Source organism: Aethalodelphis obliquidens, unplaced genomic scaffold (genome assembly GCF_003676395.1).
Source record: "Aethalodelphis obliquidens isolate GAN/ISIS:26980383/991018 unplaced genomic scaffold, ASM367639v1 scaffold31, whole genome shotgun sequence".
NCBI classification, from domain to species: Eukaryota; Metazoa; Chordata; class Mammalia; order Artiodactyla; family Delphinidae; genus Aethalodelphis; species Aethalodelphis obliquidens.
Window position 1 is genome coordinate 16,598,663 of NW_020837975.1, and position 23,071 is coordinate 16,621,733.

A 23,071-nucleotide genomic window follows, 5' to 3' on the forward strand; every position below is an offset into this window, starting at 1 on the left:
AAAATCCACAGATACTCAAGTCCCTTTTATAAAGTGGCACAGGACAGTCAGCCCTCTGAACCTGCCCATTCCACATCCATGGACCAAGGGAGCAACTGTATACTTTGGAGAGGAGGAAAATGCACGAAGAAAATGGGAACCAAAATTAAACAAGTAGAAAAGAGACTAAACGAGTGGGAGATTTGGAAGTGCTGGTTAGGGGTCAAAAAGTAAGAGCTGAAGCAGCGGTTTCTGATGCCAATATTTGTGTTTGTCTCATTTTTGCTCTAGTAATAATCAAAGTTAACATTTAAAGAGCGTTTATGACGTGTCAGGCAGTGTGTTAAAGGATTTACATGCATTAACTTATAAATAAATGACTGCATGACAAACCTTGGATATGCTATTAATGGCCTTATTTGTCAGATTGATGAAATTGAAAGCATTATTAAGTATGTTTTACAGATGCAGAAACGGAGGCTCAGAGAGAAATGTCTCGGGCAAAGTGGTACAGCTATAAGTGGCAGATCTGGGACTCAAACCCAGGTCAGTAACTGCATGTTTGCATGTTTCACAGGCCCCTGTCGATGGTTAGTTTATCGAGGACAATGGTGTTGTCTCATTTGTCTTGGCAAGTCCGGAACACAGCCCGGTGCCTGGCACACAAGGAGCACCCTTTAAACACTAGCTCAGACTTGGATCCACTTCGTGTAATCTGTGTTTGTTGAATGAATCAATGAATGACTGAATGTACTAACTAATGGATAACTCCCTTGGGTGCTAGCTGTGGATGGCTCCTCCAGGATGGGGTCTTGAGTTCCAGTAGCTGGGGTCATTTTTGAGGATTTGTGAACAACAGGGAGATCCTGAATGGTGGTTTCTGTATCCACCACGGGAGTGGAGAATTGATCCATCATGTAGAACCAGGTCACAGTGTGGGGTGTTTTCACGCTTTGTTGTTGACAGGGTAGAAAAGGACCAAGAAGACAGTGTGTTTCGGGGCTGGGTGGAGGGTGCTGGGGTATTATGTGGAGGGAGGGCTCTGTTCAAGAGAAAAAAAACAATTGAAAACACAAAAGGGACAGTCTGAAAAAAGGATGTTGGAAAAACAAACGCAGAGCTGAAGATGCAGAAGGCTGTCAGGGGAAGCCTGGGGGCTGACGTTGATGCCCTTGCAGAGACCTGTGAGTACAGAGCTCGGACAAAGCAGAGACAGGGTGTGGATGGTCTCACAGGCCAGCGGCTGGGTGGGGTGGGGCCGTGGGGCCAGCTCTCGGACGGGCCCACCGGAGCTCCGGGTGCTGGCTGGCTGAGCCTGAGAACTCGTGGAGTCAGCTGACCAGCTGACCGTGACTAAGGGTGTGGGCTTGGGGAAGAAAAGTGAAGGGGGCGGGAGGGGAAGCTATAGTCACACTGAAGGAAGAACTTGGTGTCTTGTTAAAAGGCAGGAGCGAACAGCACAGAGGACTGTGATCTGGGGGACAGGCAACTGGGGACAAGGGAAACACTGGCGCTTTGAAATGTGCAGATGAGTTTTAGGGGAGAAGGAGTCACAAGCGCAAAACCCATCACAGAGGAAAACAGGGTGAAACAGAAGAAGCGGAAACAATGAAAATTGGCGAGTGTTCAGTTTACGAGAGACTGAGACGTGATGTTCAGTGGTTGCTTTAGGCTTTGGGGCCAGGAGAACTGTAAATACGGCTCATATGTAAATACCACTCACAACCTGAGAAGCCTGGAAGGCTCGGCTAAGACAATCTGTCTGCTGGTGCTTCAGCGACTATGAAGGAAGCTATCTGCGGCTGAAAGGACGCTGGATGTGGAATCTGAAAACTGGGGTTGAGAGCCAGCTTAGGCCCTGGGGGCGAGGACAAGCCACTGCCGTCCCATTGCTTCTGGGTCTGCAGCAGGGCAGGGGCAGGGGTTGCCTTTCACACGATCGATGGCTGTGAGGGCTGCATTAGCCACCCAGGGCTGCCACCACAAAGGACCACACACCGGGTGGCTTCAAACAACAGAAATCTCTCCTCTCCCAGTTCTGGAGACCAGAAAGCCAAGTCAAGGTGTCACGGGGCTACGCACCCTCCCAAGGCTCCGGGGGGAAGCTTCCTTGACCCTTTGAGCTTCTGGTGGCCCCAGGCGGTCCTTGGCTTGTGGCTGCAGCACTGTAATCCCTGCTCCGTCTTCACACGTCCCCACCCCCATCTCTGTGTGTCCCCTTTTCTTCTTCTAAGGACACCAGTCATTGGGTTTAGGGACCATACTAAATCAGTATCATCTCATCTCGAGACCGTTACCTAACTCCATCTGCAGAGACTCTATTTCCAAATAAGGTCACATTCTGAGGTCCCAGGTGGATACGGACTGCGGGATAATACTCAACACACCACAGGCTGCAAACGTCAACGAAGCAAAAGCACTGAGTAAATTTAAAGGGTTTCCCTCATGCTTCTCCTGTTTCTTGCCCCTAAAAGGCCACTCTCGCTGCAGCGCCTCTTCATGCACCTCTAATGACTGCCTTGCCCACACGATAAAATCCAGTCCCCCCAGCTGGCACTGCAGACTCCACATGCTTCTCTGGTCTCTGTCACTGGAGTTTTCTCACCCTCCCCACGTCTTCCATCCTATGTTCCCGGCCAGCTGACTCCCCCTGGATCTTCACCACCCAGGTGAAACCCCTTCAGGAAATCTTCTCAGATGACCCAGAGGTGACTCCTTCCTACTCCTGAACCCCTTTGGCAGATACGCTCTCCTCCTCTCACAGGGCAGATAATCAGACTCCCTTTGGTGAAGCCGCCATTTACGTCTTGTCTTGGTGTTTTTGTGAACTTAAGCCTTTTCTTCTGTACCAGTCAGGAGGCCTTGAAGACTGCGTGTCTTTTCCTAGTTCTTTTTCTAGAATCTAGTTCTGTGCATGGCATGATCCAGCTCCACAGCGGCTGTTAACTGGATCATTTACTTCCCACCACACCACTGTTCCTGCCAAAAGTTCATCCCGGCTGCCTTTCCTGGTCACTTTGGTCCAAAGAGATGTCTTTCTCTTCTGAGCTCCTGCAGCAGTTAGCTCCAAGGTGGTCCAAACAAATGGACCACCTTGTTTCAGGATCCATTGCGTGTTCGTCTGATATACATTCAGTTCCTTGTTCATTCATGAAGACTCAAGAAGTGCTGTCCAGCCAATCACCATTCATTCACTCACTCATTCACGAAGTTTTCGTGACGCCCTTGCTCTGCCTGGCTCAGCTCTGGGCTCCATCCTCCTATTCGGAGGGCAAGCAAACTTCCTCATCCTTCTTCCTTCTCCTCACAGGGACTAACACTGTTCTAAAGTTACACATGCTCGATGTGACAGTCCTATTCAAATTGCTTCAGCTCATGCTTAACGGACCAAGTCAAGTGCGGGACTAAAAGTGCTACCAGCTTAAATGAGTAGCTCGAACCCCTCTGAGAAGGCACCAGAAGAGAACCAAGTCTGAGTTCTATGGCCAATGCTAGAAATTAAGGGCCGGGTGGAGGCTGAGCCAGGCTTGGAGAAGAGGCTTCCCAGCACCTGCTGCACTTGCCGTGGGGGGGAATGCAGAGGGCCGGGCTCTGCCTTGAGCATCTACCACCACGGTGACTGCCCTGTCCCACCATGGGCTCTGGTCAACCCCCTGGAAGCCGCAATGTGTTGTTCCAAACAGGACTTCCTGTGAGCGCAGCAGGGTCATGAACTGGGGACAAACAGACAGTCGTACGGCCGAGGCAGGACCCTGTGTGCGGTGTATCATGATGTGCACTATGGCAGGCTCAGACACAAACTGCATCCCTCCTCCAGCTCCACAGTAAGGCTCACTGGCCGTTTCTCCTGCACTGGCCAGAAAGCAAGACCTACCACCCACTCTCCTGCATCAAGGGGGCCTCAGGGTCAGTGAATTAAAGCATCGATTCCAGCTGCTTCTCTGGTCTGAGCGTCTGAAGATGCCCTGGGCAGGGGACAGTGCCACCAGGGGCTCTGGGTAGAAGGGAACCACTTACCAGCGTTGTTCTGCTGCTTTGTGTTTTTGATGTAGGCGGAGAACTTGGAGAAGATGTCGATGCCCGCTGTGTTGGATTCCCGGTGCTTCGCAGCCAATTTGGGGTACCTGGAATGCAAGACCAGTGTTCTAGGGTCAGTGAGAACTCAGAGCCCCTTCCCATCACCTCACGATGAGTTTCTAGCAGGAAACACTCTTGTTTCTAGCAGGATCTACAAATCTTTTGGTGTTTCTCCAACCCATCCTCTAGGGAGGGTGGGCACTTGCATCTCTAGTTCAATGACAGAGGAAACTAGAGTCCAGTGAGGTGTGGAGAACTGCCCGGGAACGCAGTCTGTGGGCAGAAAAGCAGAGCACCACTCAGAGGGTCCAGGGTGTATTCTCTTCCTGGGACCACAAACAATGATGCGGCAATGCCCAGGCCTTAGTCAAAGTTCTCAGTGAGTTCTCCTCTGCATCAGGTGGGGTCCCAGACTTTTCCCCAACCCGTGTTAAAATAACTATCCACTGCCAGGCCTGCGATTATAATCCTAGCTGCGTGGAGCTAATTCTAGGAGCAAGGAGGTGCTAGACACCTTGGCACTGAGGCCTTGAAATCGTCTCTTGAAAGGAATGGTCCTCTTCTGCAATATTCTTCTTTGTGTGCAGGAATCAGATGCAGAAACTACCAGGCTACGTCAGTGGGACAAGCATTTACAATTGTCTTATTTCCAGGCATGGAGATATATTTGCAATGACCCAGTGCCTCTCCCTCATGCATTCTTCCATTTTGAAGCCAGAAGAGTATAAGAGGCAAACTGGGGTGAGGGCTCTCTCCTACTGGCCTTGAGACCAAATGAGGCAAACTTGCTTTGACCCCACTGGCACCATCAAAACAAGCCATTCTAATTTTCAAAAAATATTATTTCACAAACATTTTACATGGATGGCCAGGCAAGGCTGGGAGGAGACGGGGGACAATTGCTTGGTCATCATCATCACCAAGTATGTGGACCTTTGTGATCTCTGGGTGAACAGTGTGGACTGAGAACTATTTGGCTACTTTATGTTTAAAATGCAAAATCTTTTTTTTTTTTTTTTGGTTTAATGTTTTAAATAACTTGAACCAAAACGCTTGTAACAAGTATTTGTGCTCTTTCATTTTTTGGCTTCTCCACTGACCATTAGCTAGGACCGCCCACTCCTGGGCCACATTAGGTGGCTGTCAAATTTCAGATACTGCCATTGGACGAGTCCACGGAAAGTCACTGGGTCCAGCCCTCTGGCAAGAGTCAGATACAGAGGCATTATCGTCCTCATTTTATGGGGAAGCAACCGGAGACCAGAGACGTTAAATGGCTATTTGAGGGCTCATGGGGAATAAATACTGGAGGGACCCTGAGAACCCAGTTTTTGGGCGCTGAAGCAATGACCCTCCCACTGCATCACACCACTTCTCCAATACCAGCAAAAGCTAACTTGTACTGTGTCCGCTACGTGCCAGACACTGTTCGAACCCCTTCGCAGTTTCATCCTTTACTCCTCACAGTTTCATTGGTATTGTCATTAGCCTCATTTCCCACAGAAGACGAACGAGACACAGAGAAGCTAAGCAATTCGTCTAAGTTCACATGGCCAGGTGGCAGACCCAGGAGCCCAACCCAGGCAGTTTCACTCTGGAAGCCCAGATCTTAAGTTCCATGTCTTGTGGCCTCTCACCGACTCTGCTGTTTACCCTACAAGCTCCAAAACATCCCCTGGAGCTGGGCTGAGCACCATGGAGGAACTCCCCTCAACCACCAGGAGGGGGCGCTCTGCACAGGTTCTGCACACATATTTTCCTGAATACCCTGGGAATCATCAATTCATCTGCTCTGACTTGGGGTACAAAGCAATTGTTCCTGCAGGATGCTAGGTTAATCTTCCAAGATGAGGGAATTTAGGATCATCCATCCCTATTTTGGCTTTCTCACATAGAATTAGGCATGCTCTTAAAATGGAATGTCTTAAATTATTTTAATATATACCAAGCGCTCCTTGTTTTTGCTTGATAAGGTAATAATGTAAGGAGAGAAGGGCCTAGATAATGCATTTTTCCTTTGGGTTTGTTGGGTTTTTTTAAATTTATGCCATCATTTGATCAGACTTCCACTAACTTGACCATTTCTTCATGGCCAGTGTGGGCCAAACATGATTGGGGGGCAGCAAATCCAAGACAGGCAAAAAAAGGGCCATGTGTTCAGGGAGACCACGCGAGGGCCGTCCTGTTTTCTAAGCACTATGATTCATCGAGATTTGACTTTACAGCATAATGTCCCACTTGAAGACTGTCCTTGTGGGAAGTGTGTCTTCAAATATTAACCTTACAGAGTTTGGTAACTAGATTTGGGGCAGCTACTGTACAGGATGTTAAGTGCTTTTATTTTAGCTCCATATTTACACTGCATTTTAAATATGCAAATAAGTGGGTTCCAGGGTACATTTTGTTTCTCTAAAAGGCTAACAAATAGTACTTCATTTATAGAAACATCTTTGAAATAAGATTGTGATGTCATCTGGTGAAAATCAAAGAGATGGGCAATTTCTCTAACTCAAGGGTGAGCAAATGATGGCCTATGGGCCAAATCCAGCTCAACAGTTGTTTATGTACCTCCCATGAGCTAAGAATACTTTGTATACTTTTAACTAATTGAAAAAAAATCAAAAGAAGTATATTATTTTGTGACATGTGAAAATAATATGAAATTCAGGTTTCAGCATTCACAAATAGAACACAGCCACATCCATTTACTTACATACTGTCTATGGCTGCCTTTACTCTACTAAGACTATATGGCCGCAAAGTCAAAAATGCTCCCTGGCTCTTTCCAGGAAAGTTGGCCAACCCCTGCTCTCAATAATGAAAATTTCTCCCCACTCTGTTTTTAAGATATCTTATTTCAAATGCATTCATTTTAGATATGCACTTAAGCTTCATTCTGGGAAGTAAAACAGTTGGCCACTCATCAAAACAATTTTTTTTGGTAAATAGTAGCAAAAAAAAATAAGATATGATTGCAGATGGAAATGCTCTGATTGGCTTAGAGTCCCAAAAGACGTCTCACTGACTAACCATAGGCCACCACGCCCCTGAACAAAAGGACTCCGTGCAACTAAACCAACATGGAGTAAGCACCTACCAGGGGCCAAGCCCTGTCCCTGGCATTGGGGATACACTGGAGAAAAAGAGAAACAGTCATCTCGCCCTCATGGGGTGACCTCTGCTGATTCCAGGGGCTCTTCTGGCAGCCTGAGTGTTGACCCTCCGTTTTCAAATAAGCTGAAAAGTGGATGTCCCCTCTCTCCCTTCTCTGTTACTCCTGCTTCCTCACCTCACCAAACCCTCACTGGAGAAGCAGATTAATGCTTCTGACTTTTCTGCTCCAGAACTGTGAGCTTGCCTTGTCTTATCCCTGCTACTTAAACAAATGATCCCTGGAGGTGGATGAGGTCTGGCTTATTCATAAAAAGACAACCCCTGGGAACTGTGGATTTAAGACCTAAGCTCACCAGTAGTTTTTATGATTACTGGGAGACGGTCACAAAAGAGGCACCGACCTCTCTAGCTCTTCAAGCTGCCATATAATGAGCTCTGACTCTACGTCAGGCACTAGGTTAAGCAGTATCATCTTCAATAATAGTCCCTCGAGATCAACATGACGTCATCAGTTTATAGATGTGAGAATTGATGATCAGAGAGGGAATGAGTAATTTATCTGCAGCAGAGACCACACATGCTCATTAAATACCCACGTGCCTCTCTGCATTTCCCTGCCCCTCCCTCTCAGATAGGTTGGAGTCATGTGACTGGATTCTGACCAATAGTATGGGAGGAGAAGTGATGTAACCACTCATAACCCTGGGCTTTAAAAATATTTTGCATCATCCTTCTCCTCCCTCTTTCCCTGCTGAAGGAGTCTTGGAAGAAATGTATTTCAACAGCTACAAAAGAGAAGAGGGCCACACTACCCACTCAGACTCTGCATGAGTGAGAAATAAACCTGTACTCTGTTAAGCTACTGAGATTTTGTGGTCAATTAGTTACTTCGGTGTAGCACAACCTGGTGGTTCAGATTAGAACCCAAGGCATTCTGACTCCAAAGCCCATACAGTAAGCCCCCTACATACGAACCTTCAAGTTGCAAACTTTCAAAGATGCAAACGTGCATTCGCATGTCCAATCATGTAAGTTAGTTCACATGTCTGGCATACACTGTCACGTGCATGCATCCTCTACAAGTGGTTGTGCTTTTTGTGTACTTTACTATACTTTACTGTATAGTATTGTATAGAGTACAGTAGTACAGTATCTTTACTGCAAGCCCCGGATGTCCGGAAGCAAGCGTAAAAGCAGCAGTGAGATGTAGCTGGTACCGCTAAGAAGCACAAGCTGTGGTACTGTACTACTGCACTTTCCAAGGTACTGTACTGTAAGATTAAAAATGTTTTCTTTATTTTTTGTGTTTGTTTTTTATGTATTATTTGTGTGAAAAGTGTTATAAAGCTATTACAGAACAGTACTATATAGCCGATTGTGTTCGTTGGGTACCTAGGCTAACTTTGTTGGACTTATGAACAAATTGGACTTAGGAACACACTCTCAGAACAGAACTCGTCCATATGTAGGGGACTTACTGTACTTTCAGCCACTATGCCATCCTGTGCTTGGTACTGAGGCTGCTTCTCCACCTCCCAGAGGATCAGAAGAAACTTCGTGATTTTTACTATCATGAAATATCCATAAACATTTCTTAAAATAATGAATTCAAAGTGTCTTCCAATTCTGGTATGGCTCTGAACACTGTTAATACTTGAGTGATAGCTGACTGACTAAATGACAAGACATGTAACTAGACTTTACCCGTTCACTCCCCTGAATTTTTACCACTGTTTATTTCAAACCGCAACCAGCTCTGGGAAAGCACTTTGAAAAATGCGTGGAATCATAGAACTTCTGCTGAAAGGCATCTTAGAGACTATGTAGTTTCAGAGATGAGGGAATGGGGAGGGTCTGAGAGGGCACGAGGCTTGGCCAAGTTCATACAACAAGCGCTGTGTAGAAAGGTGGCCGGACTTTGGTCTCCTGACTCTCACTTCTGGATCCCACTACCTCGGGCCCTTCCATGAGGATGAGGATGAAAGGTAAAGGCAGCATGTCAACAATAATCCTGACGCTTCGCTGTGCAGCATTAACTGGGTCAGTCTAAGGAGAAGGATGGAAGTTCGTCTCATTTGGAAACTTCTTGAGACTTCCTAGATTCCTCACTTTGACACCAAATGCTTTGTGGAACCCAGTGTGATCTTTTAAAAAGATTGCTGGAGTGTTTGTGTGTGGGTTTTTTCCTTTAAAAAATAGAGCTAAGGGGAAAAAGGCTCCCACAATTTCTTCGCTCTCTGGCAGCTTTTACAAACAGCAGTGTGATGAGAAACACATGCCGACCAGCGTTTGTGGAACAGAAACGGGGGTTTTGCTGCCCCCTAGAGAACCAGAAGGCCAGGCTGCCCTCCTCCTGGGGCCTCTGGACATGGGCCACCTGACCGACCTCCCAGCTAGAGTTGGTGGGAAGCCAGCCGAGGTGGGTGGCTTTGCTGTGGGCAGAACAGCCGGTCTCCCTTTGCAGGGCTGAAGCACAGGTTTGCTGACATTTCCTGGGAGGTAATTATGGTACCTACCCCAGTCTGATCCATACAAAGGCATCTGAAGGACACTCCTGGGGGCTCTGAAGTGGTTGATGGCCTCATCACTAGGGTCCCACCTCGGTGCCCTTCTGGAGTTGTGCATTTTCAGAGTTTTGAGGTTCTGCTACTGTGGCGTGGCGGACCGTAGGGTCACTGACACGTCATGAATGGACTTAGTAAAACCTCCTACACACATTGCAGTCCAGAGGGACCTGGACCAGATGAAGCAGAGCTCAGGACAGGTGGAGAGAGAAGTGAAGAGGCGGTGTCTATGTCCTGCATAGCTTAGCCTGATTGGGGTCATGGAAACTTTCCAGAATCGGATGATATGGTGATGAATCTGATCACGGCCCTCGTCTGGAAGAATCTACCTGTACACATGGGCATACAGTTCCAGGGGGGGGGATCCTCATGGGCCCCCTTGGTCCTGTTGGGGATATAGATTAGAGAGCCCTGAGTTAGAGAAACAGCCCCCCAAAGGCACCGCTGAACGGGGACTGAGGGAGCCTGGCTAAGATGGGCATGAAGGGTCATCCTTTCACAGGGGAGGGAATGGAGGCCGAGAGCAAGAAAGAGACTGGTTCGAGGGGTCACAGTGCATCACTGGCAGATCCAGGAGTGGACCCCGGCCTCCAGGCCCAGCCCAGCCCAACCCTGCACGCCTCCACCCACCAGGCTGGCTATCCATCCTCTGCATTGTTTCAGTTTCCCATTCCCTACTGGCCTTGATGGAAGCAAGGACTCCTGCGTGCGGGTATTACTTCTAGAAGGGAAAATGTTAACTTCATCGTGGACTTTCCCCTCTGGATCTCCCAGACAAAGTCCAAACCCTATTTAGTTATTGAAAACAGCATTCATTTTCTGTTGTTGGATTCCAAACCAGAGCCAACAGTGAGGTTGAGTCCCAAGGGAGGAAGAAGGAGGCTGAGCCCCCTGGGGGTCTTTTCAGCAAAGGGGCTGGCCTGGTATTACGGGTGGGGCTGCCCCGCTGATTTAATCAATGTATTTATTTTAAAGTCTATTGGACTTGAGGCAATTTTCCACACTCACTATGGAGATAAACTGTCCTAATGTGGATGGCCGAGGATACATTTTTAGGAAGAATGTATAAATGGTTGAGGCCTAATTAGATCACCACTGGGAGTTCTGATTTAACAGTGATCTGCTAGATGTGTGACCCTGGGCAAGTTACTTAACCTCTCCGATCCTCAGTTTCCCCAGCTATCAAATTAGGATAATGATAGCACCTACCTTTAAGGGCCCACTAAGTGAGGGCTATATAAATATCAATTAAAAAATAAAACTTTAAAATAAATGCAAGATGGTCATTTTTATAGTCAATCCCACTTATTTTACCTACTGAGTATGTCCTAAAATCCTTCCTACCCCTCTCCCCCCATTTCCCTGTCACTGCCTTAGCCCAGCCCTCCAGTCTATCTTATGCGGAATGTCACCAGTTGGCTCCTTCCTAGTTGATTTCTAGGAGCTTTTCCTCCTCTGCCCTCCCCATCTCCCCCCATCCCCCAAAGTAAGCCTGAAAACGGATTCTCCAACACTTTTGCTTAAAGCTTTTCAGTGACTATCCCACAGGATAAAGTCCGTGCACACCTTACTCTATATGTAATATTATTGTTCCAGTTTTTTTTTAAAGGTGATTGTTTGAATCCCTGATTTCAGTAGAGTACAATGAACAAGTCTAGCTTCCAGCAGCTTTTAGAATTCTCCTCTCTTCTGTTCACTCCTTTTTCCCATCAGGAGCAGCTTATCTACCGGACAGGAACCCACAGCCCTCTGGTCTCTCCTCTCCCTGAGCTTGTTTTCAGAAGAGGAACTGCCTTCAGCCCGTGTTTTTCATGTTTAATTATGGGCTCCGACCTGACAGGGTCAGATTTATGACTCTTATTCATACCTTGGTGTGGTTTTAAGTCATGGGATTACCTCTCTCCTGGCTGACTTTTCACTTCGTCCGCCTTTCAGCTCTTGTTCTGCAATGAGGGAGCCTTGGCCTTCACTCAGGCCGAGGGACCTGGCGTTAAGGGGCATCAACTCTTGGGGTTGGACTTTGTGGAGGAGGTTTGAGACTGGCATCCCTTTGGGGGTGGGGAGGGCCACGCGGGACTCTCCCTTTGCAAAGAGGGTCCTGGGCTCTGGATTGATGAGGCCCCTTTGGAAATCTCCCCCAGGATCCAGAAAAGCACAAGGACCCCCCTCCCTGTCATTAGCTCCAGAAACGAGCAGCTCATTACTTTTCAGGGGTCAAAGTCTCCTCCAGGAACTCCTCGATCTTATTGACGTCCGTCTTCACGTCTCCGTTGAAGGTCAGGAAGGGCGGATGGGTGCCAGGGGCGAGGTTGTGCAGGTCGGCTGGCTTTCTGTGGAGAGAGCAAGGTTCAGGGGTGGCTTACACCAGGGTGCTTCACGGACAGGGAAGCCCAGGGTGTACTGTCCATTAGACGCCCGTCGGCAAAAACAGACCCGGTGTGAGGCGTAGGGCAGAGGAGGTTGGAGAGATTCTGGAAGGATGTGGTGTGACACAGGATATCCGACCGATGGGATTCAGTGAGAGAGGAGCAAGTCGGATGGACTTTGAAAAAGCAGTGTGATCACAGGTGAATATTTAAGCTAAAGCCAAGCTTCTGATACCCAGGGAGGAAGTTGGGCTTTGCTTTCAAAAGGTCCTTCACTCATCAGCTTTATAAAAATGCACGAGGCAGAATCCCAAACTTTAAACGTTCATGAATTCAGTCACGCTTTTACACGAAGAACGATCTTCTCTGTTCTTTAAGGTTTGCGCAATGGGAAGGGAGTGACCTTGTGTTTGCCATGGGCCCCTATTCACGTCCAAGGCTGAGCTTCTGGGCTCCCCACAGCCGGTCAGAATGGAGGTGCAGAGATGGAGCAAAGCGAGGGGAAGAAGGGCTGGTGGACGGATGGAGGGAAGTGAGCAGGGAGAAGGCTGCACAGAGGACAGAGGGAGGAAAAGGAGAGATAATGATGGAAACTTCCCTGGGCAGGGCTGGACCATCAGTCACCCCAAACGCTCTCTCTGAGAATGCCACACTCCTGTGGGAGGCAAGCGTGGAAAACATTAGATGGAGGAACCCAAAAGGAGTAAACAACGGGGAAGAGGAGTCTGTAATGAAACACATTCCTGGCGTAATCAGCTTGGGAGGGGAAGAGAAGAATTTCAATTAAGGTGCCCCTCCCACATCCTTGCCCAACAGGCACACTCTCCAGCTGCCTTCTGCGGCACTTGGAACTCCTCAGACAATTGACACTGAGGAAAGCATTTCTAAAATCGAATTTCCTCGGTCCCTGTGTTTGCTTTGTGAGTGTTCTTCCTTTCAGACATTCTTTACCTTCTCCTCCTGTTTTTGAAAGCTCACCTAAGGCAGCAATGCTTGGGTTCTCAGCAGGGAGGGAAAATCTATACTGATTTTATTTTTCAGCAATGACTCCTCTGTGGCTTAAAGATCCAGAAATTATGAAGGATGGTTTTCTTTTTCTAGAACTCAAGAGAACAATGGGCCCTGGAGTCTGGCATCCTTGGGAAGTACTGCCCTGACCGCTGGAGCTCAGCTGACCTTGCCAGTGGACACTGGTCAGGGGTGGCCCCCTCTCCTTGTTGACCCTCTTCAGTAGTTATGAAATTATGTAATTAGAACTTAATTACATATTGCCAAGTCTAACTTACAGATTATTTAATGTATATCAGTTCTCCTTCCCTGCCTGGATTGCCAGCTCCGGGAGGGCAGGATGATGCTAAGAAGAGGCAGCACGTGCGGTGTTCTTGCTACAAGCCAGCACAACACAATGCAAGTGGTCCATGGCCTGCTAATCAGATCCTCACAGTAACTCTAGAAACAAGGCATAACTTTTATCCCCATCGTACGGGTAAGGCAACGGGCTCAGAAAAGAGAAGATTCAAGGTCACTCCACCAATACATGGTGATGCTGGGATAAGAAATTAGTTTTATTAGGAATTGCTAAACTTCACTGTATCATACATTTTTTAAATTCCTTAATTCATATACATATATATATATATATAATTTTTTTTTTCAGTAAGCAATTCTCCTTATCTATAAAACTGGAGTCGTGATACCTGCCTGGCCCACCTCAAAGGGTGTTGGCAGGATCGGATGTGATGACAGCTAGGAAAGAGCCGTGTGAGGACCTAAGGAATGCTGGGATGGTTCCCTCTCCCATTCTGATCCCCAGACAAATACGAGTCACTTTCACAGATGATACTCCAAAGACCTCCTGTTCTCCACTGAAGGAAGCCAATCTTTCCAACGGCAGGAAAGTCTGCTCTCTGTAGTTGTCACAGACAATGTCTGCATTTCGTGTGTGTTTACGTTCATTTGACAGAAATTAGTCAGGGCCCCGAACGAATGCATTGGCTGCTGTGGCAGATACAAAGAAACTCAAAACACGATCTCGACTTGCCCTTGAGGAACTGAAGGTCTGATGCGAATGACAAGACAAACTTCATAACTGACGTGTCCTGAAGAACGTGCCATGTGAACCAAGAAGATCGGGTTTTTAGTGGCAGCCCCTCCAATTCCAGGTGGGCGCCTTGGACAAGTCATTTAAATGTGTCTGTCTTGGTTTCCTCATATAGAATGAAGAAATAAGATCTCCTTCACAGGGTTACACTTTATGTGATTTTTTTATGGGAAAGCATGCACTAGTTGTAAAGCATCGGGATTGTAGATATCGTAAATTGGTGAGATGCAAAATGGACCATAGATGCTGGGTGAGTCTGGAGGGAAGCTGAGTGATAGATTTGCCTGAGAGTGGTAGGGTGGGAGGGGGAAGCTTCCCAGGGGAGGGGGTTGCTTCTGGGGGCTGGGCACCATCTCTCCATTCAGGAAAAACAGGGAGCCTCTGTGAGACAGAGGAAGCATCCCAGGCAATGGCTGGAGGCCAGAGGGACAAGGGCAGCAGAAGGTGGTCCAGCCTGCCAGAGGCAGATAGGTCCTGGGAGATCATGTTGAGAAGAACCAAGGCAAAGACAAAGGAGGGCTGCAGATGCATTTATGCTGCAGGCAATGGGAAATGTCAGGAGGTTTTCTGAGTAGGGAGAGCCACGTGATGAAAGGATTATTTTAGGAAGACTATCCTTATGATAATATAAAGGATGGATCAAAGAGAGACAGAGAGAAACCAGAAGGATGAAGACCAGTCTGAAGAAGAGAGAAACAGTCCAGCTGCCAGTGGTGGGACCCACACCATGTGTGGGCTTTGGGAATGGACAAGAGAGCCTGGAAGTAAGAGACAGCACGGGGAGAGAATGCCCTGGGCTTGGTGACTGATGGACGATGGGGGTGGCAAGAGAAGGGAGCTGGAAACGTTTCAGTGCCTCGGAAAATGGAAGAACAAAGGAATTCAGGAGGGGGCCCCAATTCAAAGGGAGAATGAAGGTACAATTTTTGACACACTGATTTCAAAGTGATAACAGAAAATCCAAGTGGAAACATCTAGAAGAGAGCAGGGCTCTGGGTATGGAGTAATTGACATAAAGGTGACAGGGAGAGTATGCTAAGCTCACTGGGGGAAAGCTGTGGCAGGTGATAAAGACCCAGGGAGGGAGCCTGAGCCAGTCCACACTTAAAGGACAGGCGGAGGAGAGGAAAGAGAAGAAAGATGGAAACAGTGGGGCTTGTGATGGTGAACAATGCCCGTATTTTCAACAGCCATTAAAACTGCACTTTAAAAGCAGACCACTAGTAACTCTCCACCCCAGTCTCTAACCCAGAGCTCTCACACTAAGGAGTTCTAAAGATGCGAACATAGAGGGAGAAACAGTATGGAGCCCAGCTCCTCGGAAACTCAACCTTTCACACCTGAAGTCCGGCTGGGGTCCCCTAGGTTGGGGGCACTAGTAGGACCAGAATGGCTCCCTCCCAGATTTTTAGATGCTGCGCCCATCTCTGTGCCAGACACTCTCAGTCGAGATACCTGTTGTCCATTCCCTCCTTCTTCCTTGCTCATCAGGATTTGCTCTGTTCCAAGGGTGTTGCTCGCTCTTGCAGCCTCCCTTGTAACTAGGGCTCTAGGGCTCTGGCCAGCAAGGTGTGAGCAGGAGGATGCTGGGAGCCTCGAGGTTTTCGCCCTCCCTCATGGAAGAGTCTCTCTTCCTGCTCATGAATGTACCATCCTTTACCTTTTCAGATCCACAGTGGTGACGTTGAACACAACTCCTTTCAGCCAGAGGATCATAAAGAGGCGCTGGGAGAAGGGACAGTTGCCAATGCTTTCCCCATCGATTCCAGCCTAGAAAGAAGAGCACCAGAGTCCTGAGTTAGCTCGTGCACATCAGCAAGAAGGAATATAGGACTGCAACAGCCAGACACCAGTCTGGGCAGAACTGAAAGTCCATGCCCCAGCCTTACTTTAAAGTTGCCCTCTAAGATTTATCCTTGTCTTCCTAATGTTTATGCAAGGTGACACCTGGCACAGGGTAAGGGCTCGATAAACACGTGCAGAACTGAATGTGAGTTTCCAGCATGGTGTTTATGGAGAGTCATAACTTTCTGAAACCATTGAACCCTTGCATCTCAGGGTAAAAAGAGACCTTCAGGGCTTCCCTTGTGGCACAGTGGTTGAGAGTCCGCCTGCCAATGCAGGGGACGCAGGTTTGTGCCCCGGTCCGGGAGGATCCCACATGCCGCGGAGTGGCTGGGCCCATGAGCCATGGCCGCTGAGCCTGCACGTCCGGAGCCTGTGCTCCGCAACGGAAGAGGCCACAACAGTGAGAGGCCCGTGTACCACAGAAAAAAAAAAAAAAAAGAGAGAGACCTTCATCATCACATAGTCTAACACAAATGATGTCGGACCAACTTCTATACTCTTGAGTAATCATCTTGTCTATGCTTGAATATCTCCACTCACCGGCAATGTATATCTCTCAAATCAGTCCATTCTGAGGATAGCTCTAAACCAGTTCTAACCAAAGAAATGCTTTTCTTTGGTTATACCTCCCCAAAGTATGTTCCTCTGTTGTTTATCTTCTACCCTTTGGTCCTTACTCCGTGAAGACGTCATGAGTATAGACCCTCAGATTTTGACCCTATGTCTTTCTATCTTGTCAGCAGGCTCGAGACGTTACTCAATGTCCCACTAGGTTCTGACTACTACTTGACCTAGTGTCAATAAACTATTCATTTGTTAAATTATCCTTTTGCTCAATGAGTACGTATTGACCATGTACAAGGCACTGGAAGAAATTACACAGGGGATTCAAAACTGCATTTACTCAGAAGCTTATGGCCTCCTGTGGGGTGGGCTGGGGGTTAAGATGGGAACACATAGGAAAGCATGACAGATAGCATTATTGAGGACCTGCACACTTCTGCTCTCCACATTTCCCCTTCTCAGTACCCTCCTCAAAACAGCAGATTTTTTTTTTTTTTTGTCTGAAAGGCAGGTCTATCTTTACCTCTGAGTAGGCTGCAGACATGTGAATTTTATAAAGAATACACTTTCAGAAACATACGAACAAAAAGTTTGGGGAACTGATCTCTGTGTAATTTTTTTTCCAGTGAGTGGTTTATTGGCCCCAAAATGGTACTTGGAGGGAGAAATCACCCATTCATTCTAGTTTTCTGTTGGCTCCCCTGGAAATCGTGGTGGCATCAGGACCAGGCTCCACTAACAGGGAGGGTTCAAAGAGGGAAGGCCCCCCAGCCTTGTTTGCAAAGCTGCCAGCAATCCAACCAACATCCTGGAATGGGGGCTTACTGAGATTTTCTTTTTCTGAAAGAGAAGGAGAAGAACACTACCCTCCAAGCTCATCACATTATTTTTCCCCTCGAGGTTTGTTTGCTGTGGGGTTCGGGTGGGAAGGCAGGTTTGTGTCCTTATTTCTACCTGGCCCATCGCTCCCAGCAGAGGCTCAGGTTTATAATGGAAAACTGGCGCCTTTGACGGTATTGCTTGTAGGTAATTGCTATGAAATTACAGTTATTTTACCTCGCTCTTAACTCCACCCAGAGCCCCATCCTGATCCAGTTCTCACTTTCCTTAGTGCTGGAGACAGACCCACCCTGATTGTTTCAGACACCACGGCTAGGTTATAGAAAATCAGAAAGGTGGAGGGCAACAGGGCGGGCACCACCCCTGCCCACAGGGCTAAAGTTACTGATAAAGCCACACTCAGACAGGCGACTTCGAATTTAATAATAGCTCGTTGCAAAACTTGAGTTGATGACATCAGTTCCCTAAGACTTTCTTTCCCAAGAAGCACTCATCTGACAGGTTCCTGGTCCTTTAAGACATCCTGACAAAGGAAATTTTCCCCAGGGCCAGTTATGGTGTAAGTGACAAGTGGAGAATTAAAAAACAAAAAACAAAAGCCACGGTCCACACACTCTCATCTGTTTTACTTCCGGGGGTGGTGGTGGTCATAAGGGGATTGAAGGAGGTACTACTGAATTACTGGAATTCTTATTAGCTGGACCAAAAAGTCATATAATAATGTTAATAATACCAACGAATGTCTATACAGTCAGGCACCGTTCGAAGTGCTTTACGTATATTATTAACGCGTTTATTGCTCATGCGAAACCTCTGTAGTGAGATAGTGTCACCATTTTACAGATGTGGAAGCTGAGTGGAAATTACAGAGAGGGGAAATCACTGGTCTGAGGGTCCCTGGAATGAACCCAGGCGATCTGGCTCCAGATCCTGAGCTCTTAACTGCCACGCGCAGACTCCACCCTGAGGGCCCAGCCCAGACGGGTAGCACGTTCACCCAAGGTCACAGAGCAGGAGGTGCGGGTGCTGGATGTGCGTGACGCATCCCAGCCTTCAGTCCATGTGCCACAGCTCTGCGGGGGTGTACAGGCTGGTGGTTGTCACAGCTCCCCACATTTCCACTATTGTCTTATATTATGATTCTAGACCTAGTAGACAAAAATTGCCGAAAGACCAAGAGCAATAGTATGTGAGGATTTTATGATTTACACCCTTACTGTCTTTGCATCTCTCTTGAAGCTTCCCCTTCCCTTCCCTTTTCTTGTGCTAGGAACATTTAACATGAGATCTACCCTCTTAAAAAATGTTTCGGTGCACAATGCAGTATTGTTGACTGTAGGTCCAGTGCTGTAAGCAGCTCTCTAGAGTTTCCTCACTTTGCTCAAATGAAACTGTATTCCCGTTACTAGTAACTCCCCACTCCCCCCTCCCCTTGCCCCTGGCAACCACCTTTCCACTCTTTGATTCTACGACTTTGCTATTTTAGTTACTTTATATAACTGGAATCATGCAGTATTTGTCTTTCTGTGATCGACTTAATTCATTCACCATAATGTCCTCGAGATTCACCCACGTTGTTGCATATTTTAGAATTCCCTTCTTTTTTAAGGCTGCATAATATTCCACCGTGTGTGTATACCACAGTTTCTTTATCCATTCATCTGTCAGTGGACATTCAGGCTATTTTCATATCTTGGCTATTTAAATAGGGCTACAATGAACACAAGGGTGTTAAGATCTCTTCCAGATTCCAATTTCAATTATTTTAGCTAACCACCCGGAAGTTGGATTGCTGGATCATATGGTAGCTCTATTTTTTATTTTTTGAGGACCCTCCATACTGTTTTCCATAGTGGATGCACCACTTTGCATTTTCACCAGCAGTGTGCAAGGGTTCTAATTTCTCCATATCCTCACCAAGACTTGTTCTCATTTGTTTTTTCCAGAATGGCTACCTTGACAGGGGGGAGGTGAGATCTCATCATGGTTTTGATTTGCATTTCTCTCATGATTAGTGACATTGAGAATTTTTTCATATACCTGTTGGCCATTTGTATGTCTTCTTTGGAGAAACATCTATGCAAGTCCTTAGCCATTTTTCAATTGGGTTATTAGGGTGTCTTTTTTTTTTTTTTACTATAGAGTTGTTTAGTCTCCTCTTTTCTTCCTTCACAACTCACCAGTTGCCCATGGAAACCATTTGCTAAACTCATGGGTTAAATGTGGTGAGCTTGTGGCAACCACTTAAAACATTAACCAAGAACTTGGTGGGGCTCAACGGGACCCCAGGCCCTGAAAAGTATGAGGGAAAATCCAGATGGGCTGTGGTCCAAAGAGGCTCTGAGCAATGTGGGCTGGGGACAGGCAAAAACATGGTGTACTGGGTTGAGTAATGTTCCCCCCAAATTCATGTCCACACAGAACCTGTGTGTGTGACCTTATTTGGAGACAGAATCTTCACAGATGAAAGCAAGTAAAGATGAGGTCACGCTGGATTTGGGTGGGCCCTAAACACAACTGGTGTCCTTATAAGGAGAAGGAAGTTTGGACACAGACATAAAGGAGAAGGTCATATGAAGAGAGATTGGAGTGATCTGTCTGCAAACCCGGGAACACTAAGGATGGCCAGCAGACCCCAGAGGCTAGAGGAGACAAAGAAAGGGTCTTCTCTAGAGATTTCAGAGAGAGCATGGCCCTCATGATAACTTGATTTCAAACTTCCAGCCTCCAGAACTGTGAGAATACATTTTTGTTGTTATAAGTCACCCAGTTTATGGTGATTTATTTTGGCAGCACTGGGAAACGAAAGCGAACAGTAGGGTCAAAGGAGAATGGTGTACAGCTACTGGCAAACTTCCCAAGTTCACAGTTCTGCTTTGCCATGGGCCTCGCGTGCACACAGCTGCCAGCCAGCTATGACCCCAAAGTACTGTCTGTTCCCTAGATATAGTACATTTATTTACTATTAAGCATATATACTATACTATACTATACCTTGTTATACTATATGGTATTATATACTATATTAAGTTGTAATAAAACATAAAATATTATACACTGTATAATATTACATACTATAATAGTAATAGCATCTGTGACAAAGCGAGAGAGAGGCATGGACATATATACACTAACAAACGTAAGGTAGATGGCTAGTGGGAAGCAGCCGCATAGCACAGGGATATCAGCTCGGTGTTTTGTGACCGCCTGGAGGGGTGGGACAGGGAGGGTGGGAGGGAGGGAGATGCAAGAGGGAAGAGATATGGGAACATATGTATATGTATAACTGATTCACTTTGTTATAAAGCAGAAACTAACACACCATTGTAAAGCAATTATACCCCAATAAAGATGTTAAAAAAATAGTAATAGCATGATGTAATTATATAGGTTGTATGATTATACTTTATATGTTGTATGCCAGCTAAGTCATATTATATGTTCTGAAATATTGCCTTCCACATAGTCTCTCCCCCATATGGTGAGCTTGGCTGTCCCCAAAACACGACTATGTTTTATTCACGTTACCTTCAGCAGCAACAAGCACAGGTACCTGAAACTGAGTTGATATTCAGTGCCTGTTAGAATGGATACATGTTGAGGGGAGGGTGACACTGCTCCACTTTTATGGCTTGAGTATCCCCAAATTTTGATGGTGGCCCTCTGAAGAGCATCCTGAGAAAAAAGCTTGGGTTGTAGAAGACATTATAGCAGGAGATCACGGTTCTAGACCCACCTCTGCCTGTAATTCACCGTGTGACCCTGAGTCTCAGTCTTTGCACTTATAACTTCCCTCAGTGTTGTGAATTCAAGTGCCTAATGAAATTAAGCAGTTTAAGACAGCAGTTCTCAAACTCTTTGGTCTCAGAATCCTTTTATGCCTTTCATGATTGGTGAGAATCCCAAAGAGCTTTTGTTCATGTGAGTTATAGCTGTCAATATTTACTGTATTATAATTAAAGCTAAAAAGTATTTCAAATATTTGTTTACTCATTCATTAAAATATAATACTAATAATAAACACATTACATGTTAACATAAATAACGTTTTAATTAAAGAAACCATATATTTAAAAAAAGAAATTTAGTGAGTAGAGTGGAATTGTGATATTTTTACAAAATCTTTAAAGTATGACTTAACAGAAGTTGGCTTCTGCATTCAGTCTTTTGCTACTTGGTTGAAGTATATGAAGAAAATCTGGCCTTACCCAGATATGTAGTTGGAAAAGGGAGGAGTAATTTAATAGCCTTTTTAGATAATTGTGGGTATTTTTCTTTTATACCACACCTAAAGTCAACAAGTGCTAGTTTCTTAAAGGTGAGTCGATACGTGGAATTTGAAACCCAATCAGTGAAAGTCTTCTGTTCCACTAAAACCCATTCATCTATCTCACACTTTGAATGGGTCTTTTACCCATGAATGATGTTGGCACGTCACAAATTCATCTTTTGGAAAATAGCATTTCACGGAGTTAAACAGATCTTCCAAATGGTGATACATCTCTTTATACAGTAGCAAAGGATCTCCTTCAGTAATATGACCGCCAAGCTCAGCAGAAAAGTTCAAGCAAAAAGAGGCTGCTAAGATCCTGGTGGCAAATCCCTGTTTTCCGATATCCTCATTTTCTCTTGAAAGCTTGTCTTTTGTCATGGACAATGAATACTGTCAGCTGTGAGTCTTGAAATGACAAGCTCGTTTCCTTGATTTCCCAGGAAACGTCTGGCAAATAAATACCAAGGAGTAAAAACCATAGTTTTTCTGCTGGTTGTCTTTCAGGTAAAAACTGTTCTGCGAAAGAAACTTCTGGTCACAGCTCAATCGCACAAGTGCTTCTCCTGAGACAACCATTGTGCTTGGCAATGAGGCCAAAGAGCTGGATGTGCATGTCCCATTTCATCTGCCAGAATGTTTAAAAGACATGTACTTGTGAGTTGAGATTTAATTACATTCGATAGTTTTTACTGCTTCAACAAGATCGTTCACAAACGAGACTGGCTTTTTTTTTTTTCTGTCCATGCATGACTCCTCCGTTACACCACTGCCTCTATTTGCCCTAAAATGCCAGCAAATTTTACCCACATAATAGCAACCCCAGGGGAAAATGATGACTTTGAAAATAGTTGTGACCTCTCAGCAACCCCCCCAGAGGATCTCCTGGACCCAGGAGTCCGTGAACAACATTTGAGACCTGTTGGGTTAAGATACCCCATGAACAGACCAGGTACATAGAGCTTCCTCTCCAGACAATAGAGTGAAGTTGATAATTGCCCCCAAATCGTCTGAGGGCAGCAAGGTCCAGAAGAGGGAAGAATTATTCAGAAAGGATCCAAAAGGAATAGCAGAATGGGGAGAGATGGCATTTAAGCTTGACAGATGTCGTGTCCCTTACCAATTTATTGTTTCCCAGCTCTGAAGGCACCCTTCAATAAATGCTGGGTGAGAAACAGTGGCAATTCCTCTCGGCATTTCTAAAGTGAGCACGAAGGTAGGATATCCCAGAAGACAGGACTGGAGGGACCCTGCGGGAAGAAGGGGCTCTTCTGCTGCCTCTGGCATGGACTGGGGGGTCAGCAGTGAGCCTGCGCCTGCCCCAGCCCAGAATGTGATCCCTCCGGTT

At 46.4% G+C, this 23,071-nt stretch overlaps 1 protein-coding gene across 1 annotated transcript in view; it reads right to left on the minus strand.

The window, feature by feature from the left end:
* Positions 1-23,071, minus strand: part of CLIC5 (CLIC family member 5) — a 108,629-nt gene that overhangs the window by 36,077 nt on the left and 49,481 nt on the right. The window contains exons 2-4 of the mRNA XM_027127434.1: positions 15,862-15,971; positions 11,939-12,064; positions 3,997-4,103 (exon numbers count right to left, since the gene is read on the minus strand). Coding sequence (XP_026983235.1) covers positions 3,997-4,103; positions 11,939-12,064; positions 15,862-15,971 — 343 coding nt within the window. The remainder of the gene's footprint in view (positions 1-3,996; positions 4,104-11,938; positions 12,065-15,861; positions 15,972-23,071) is intronic.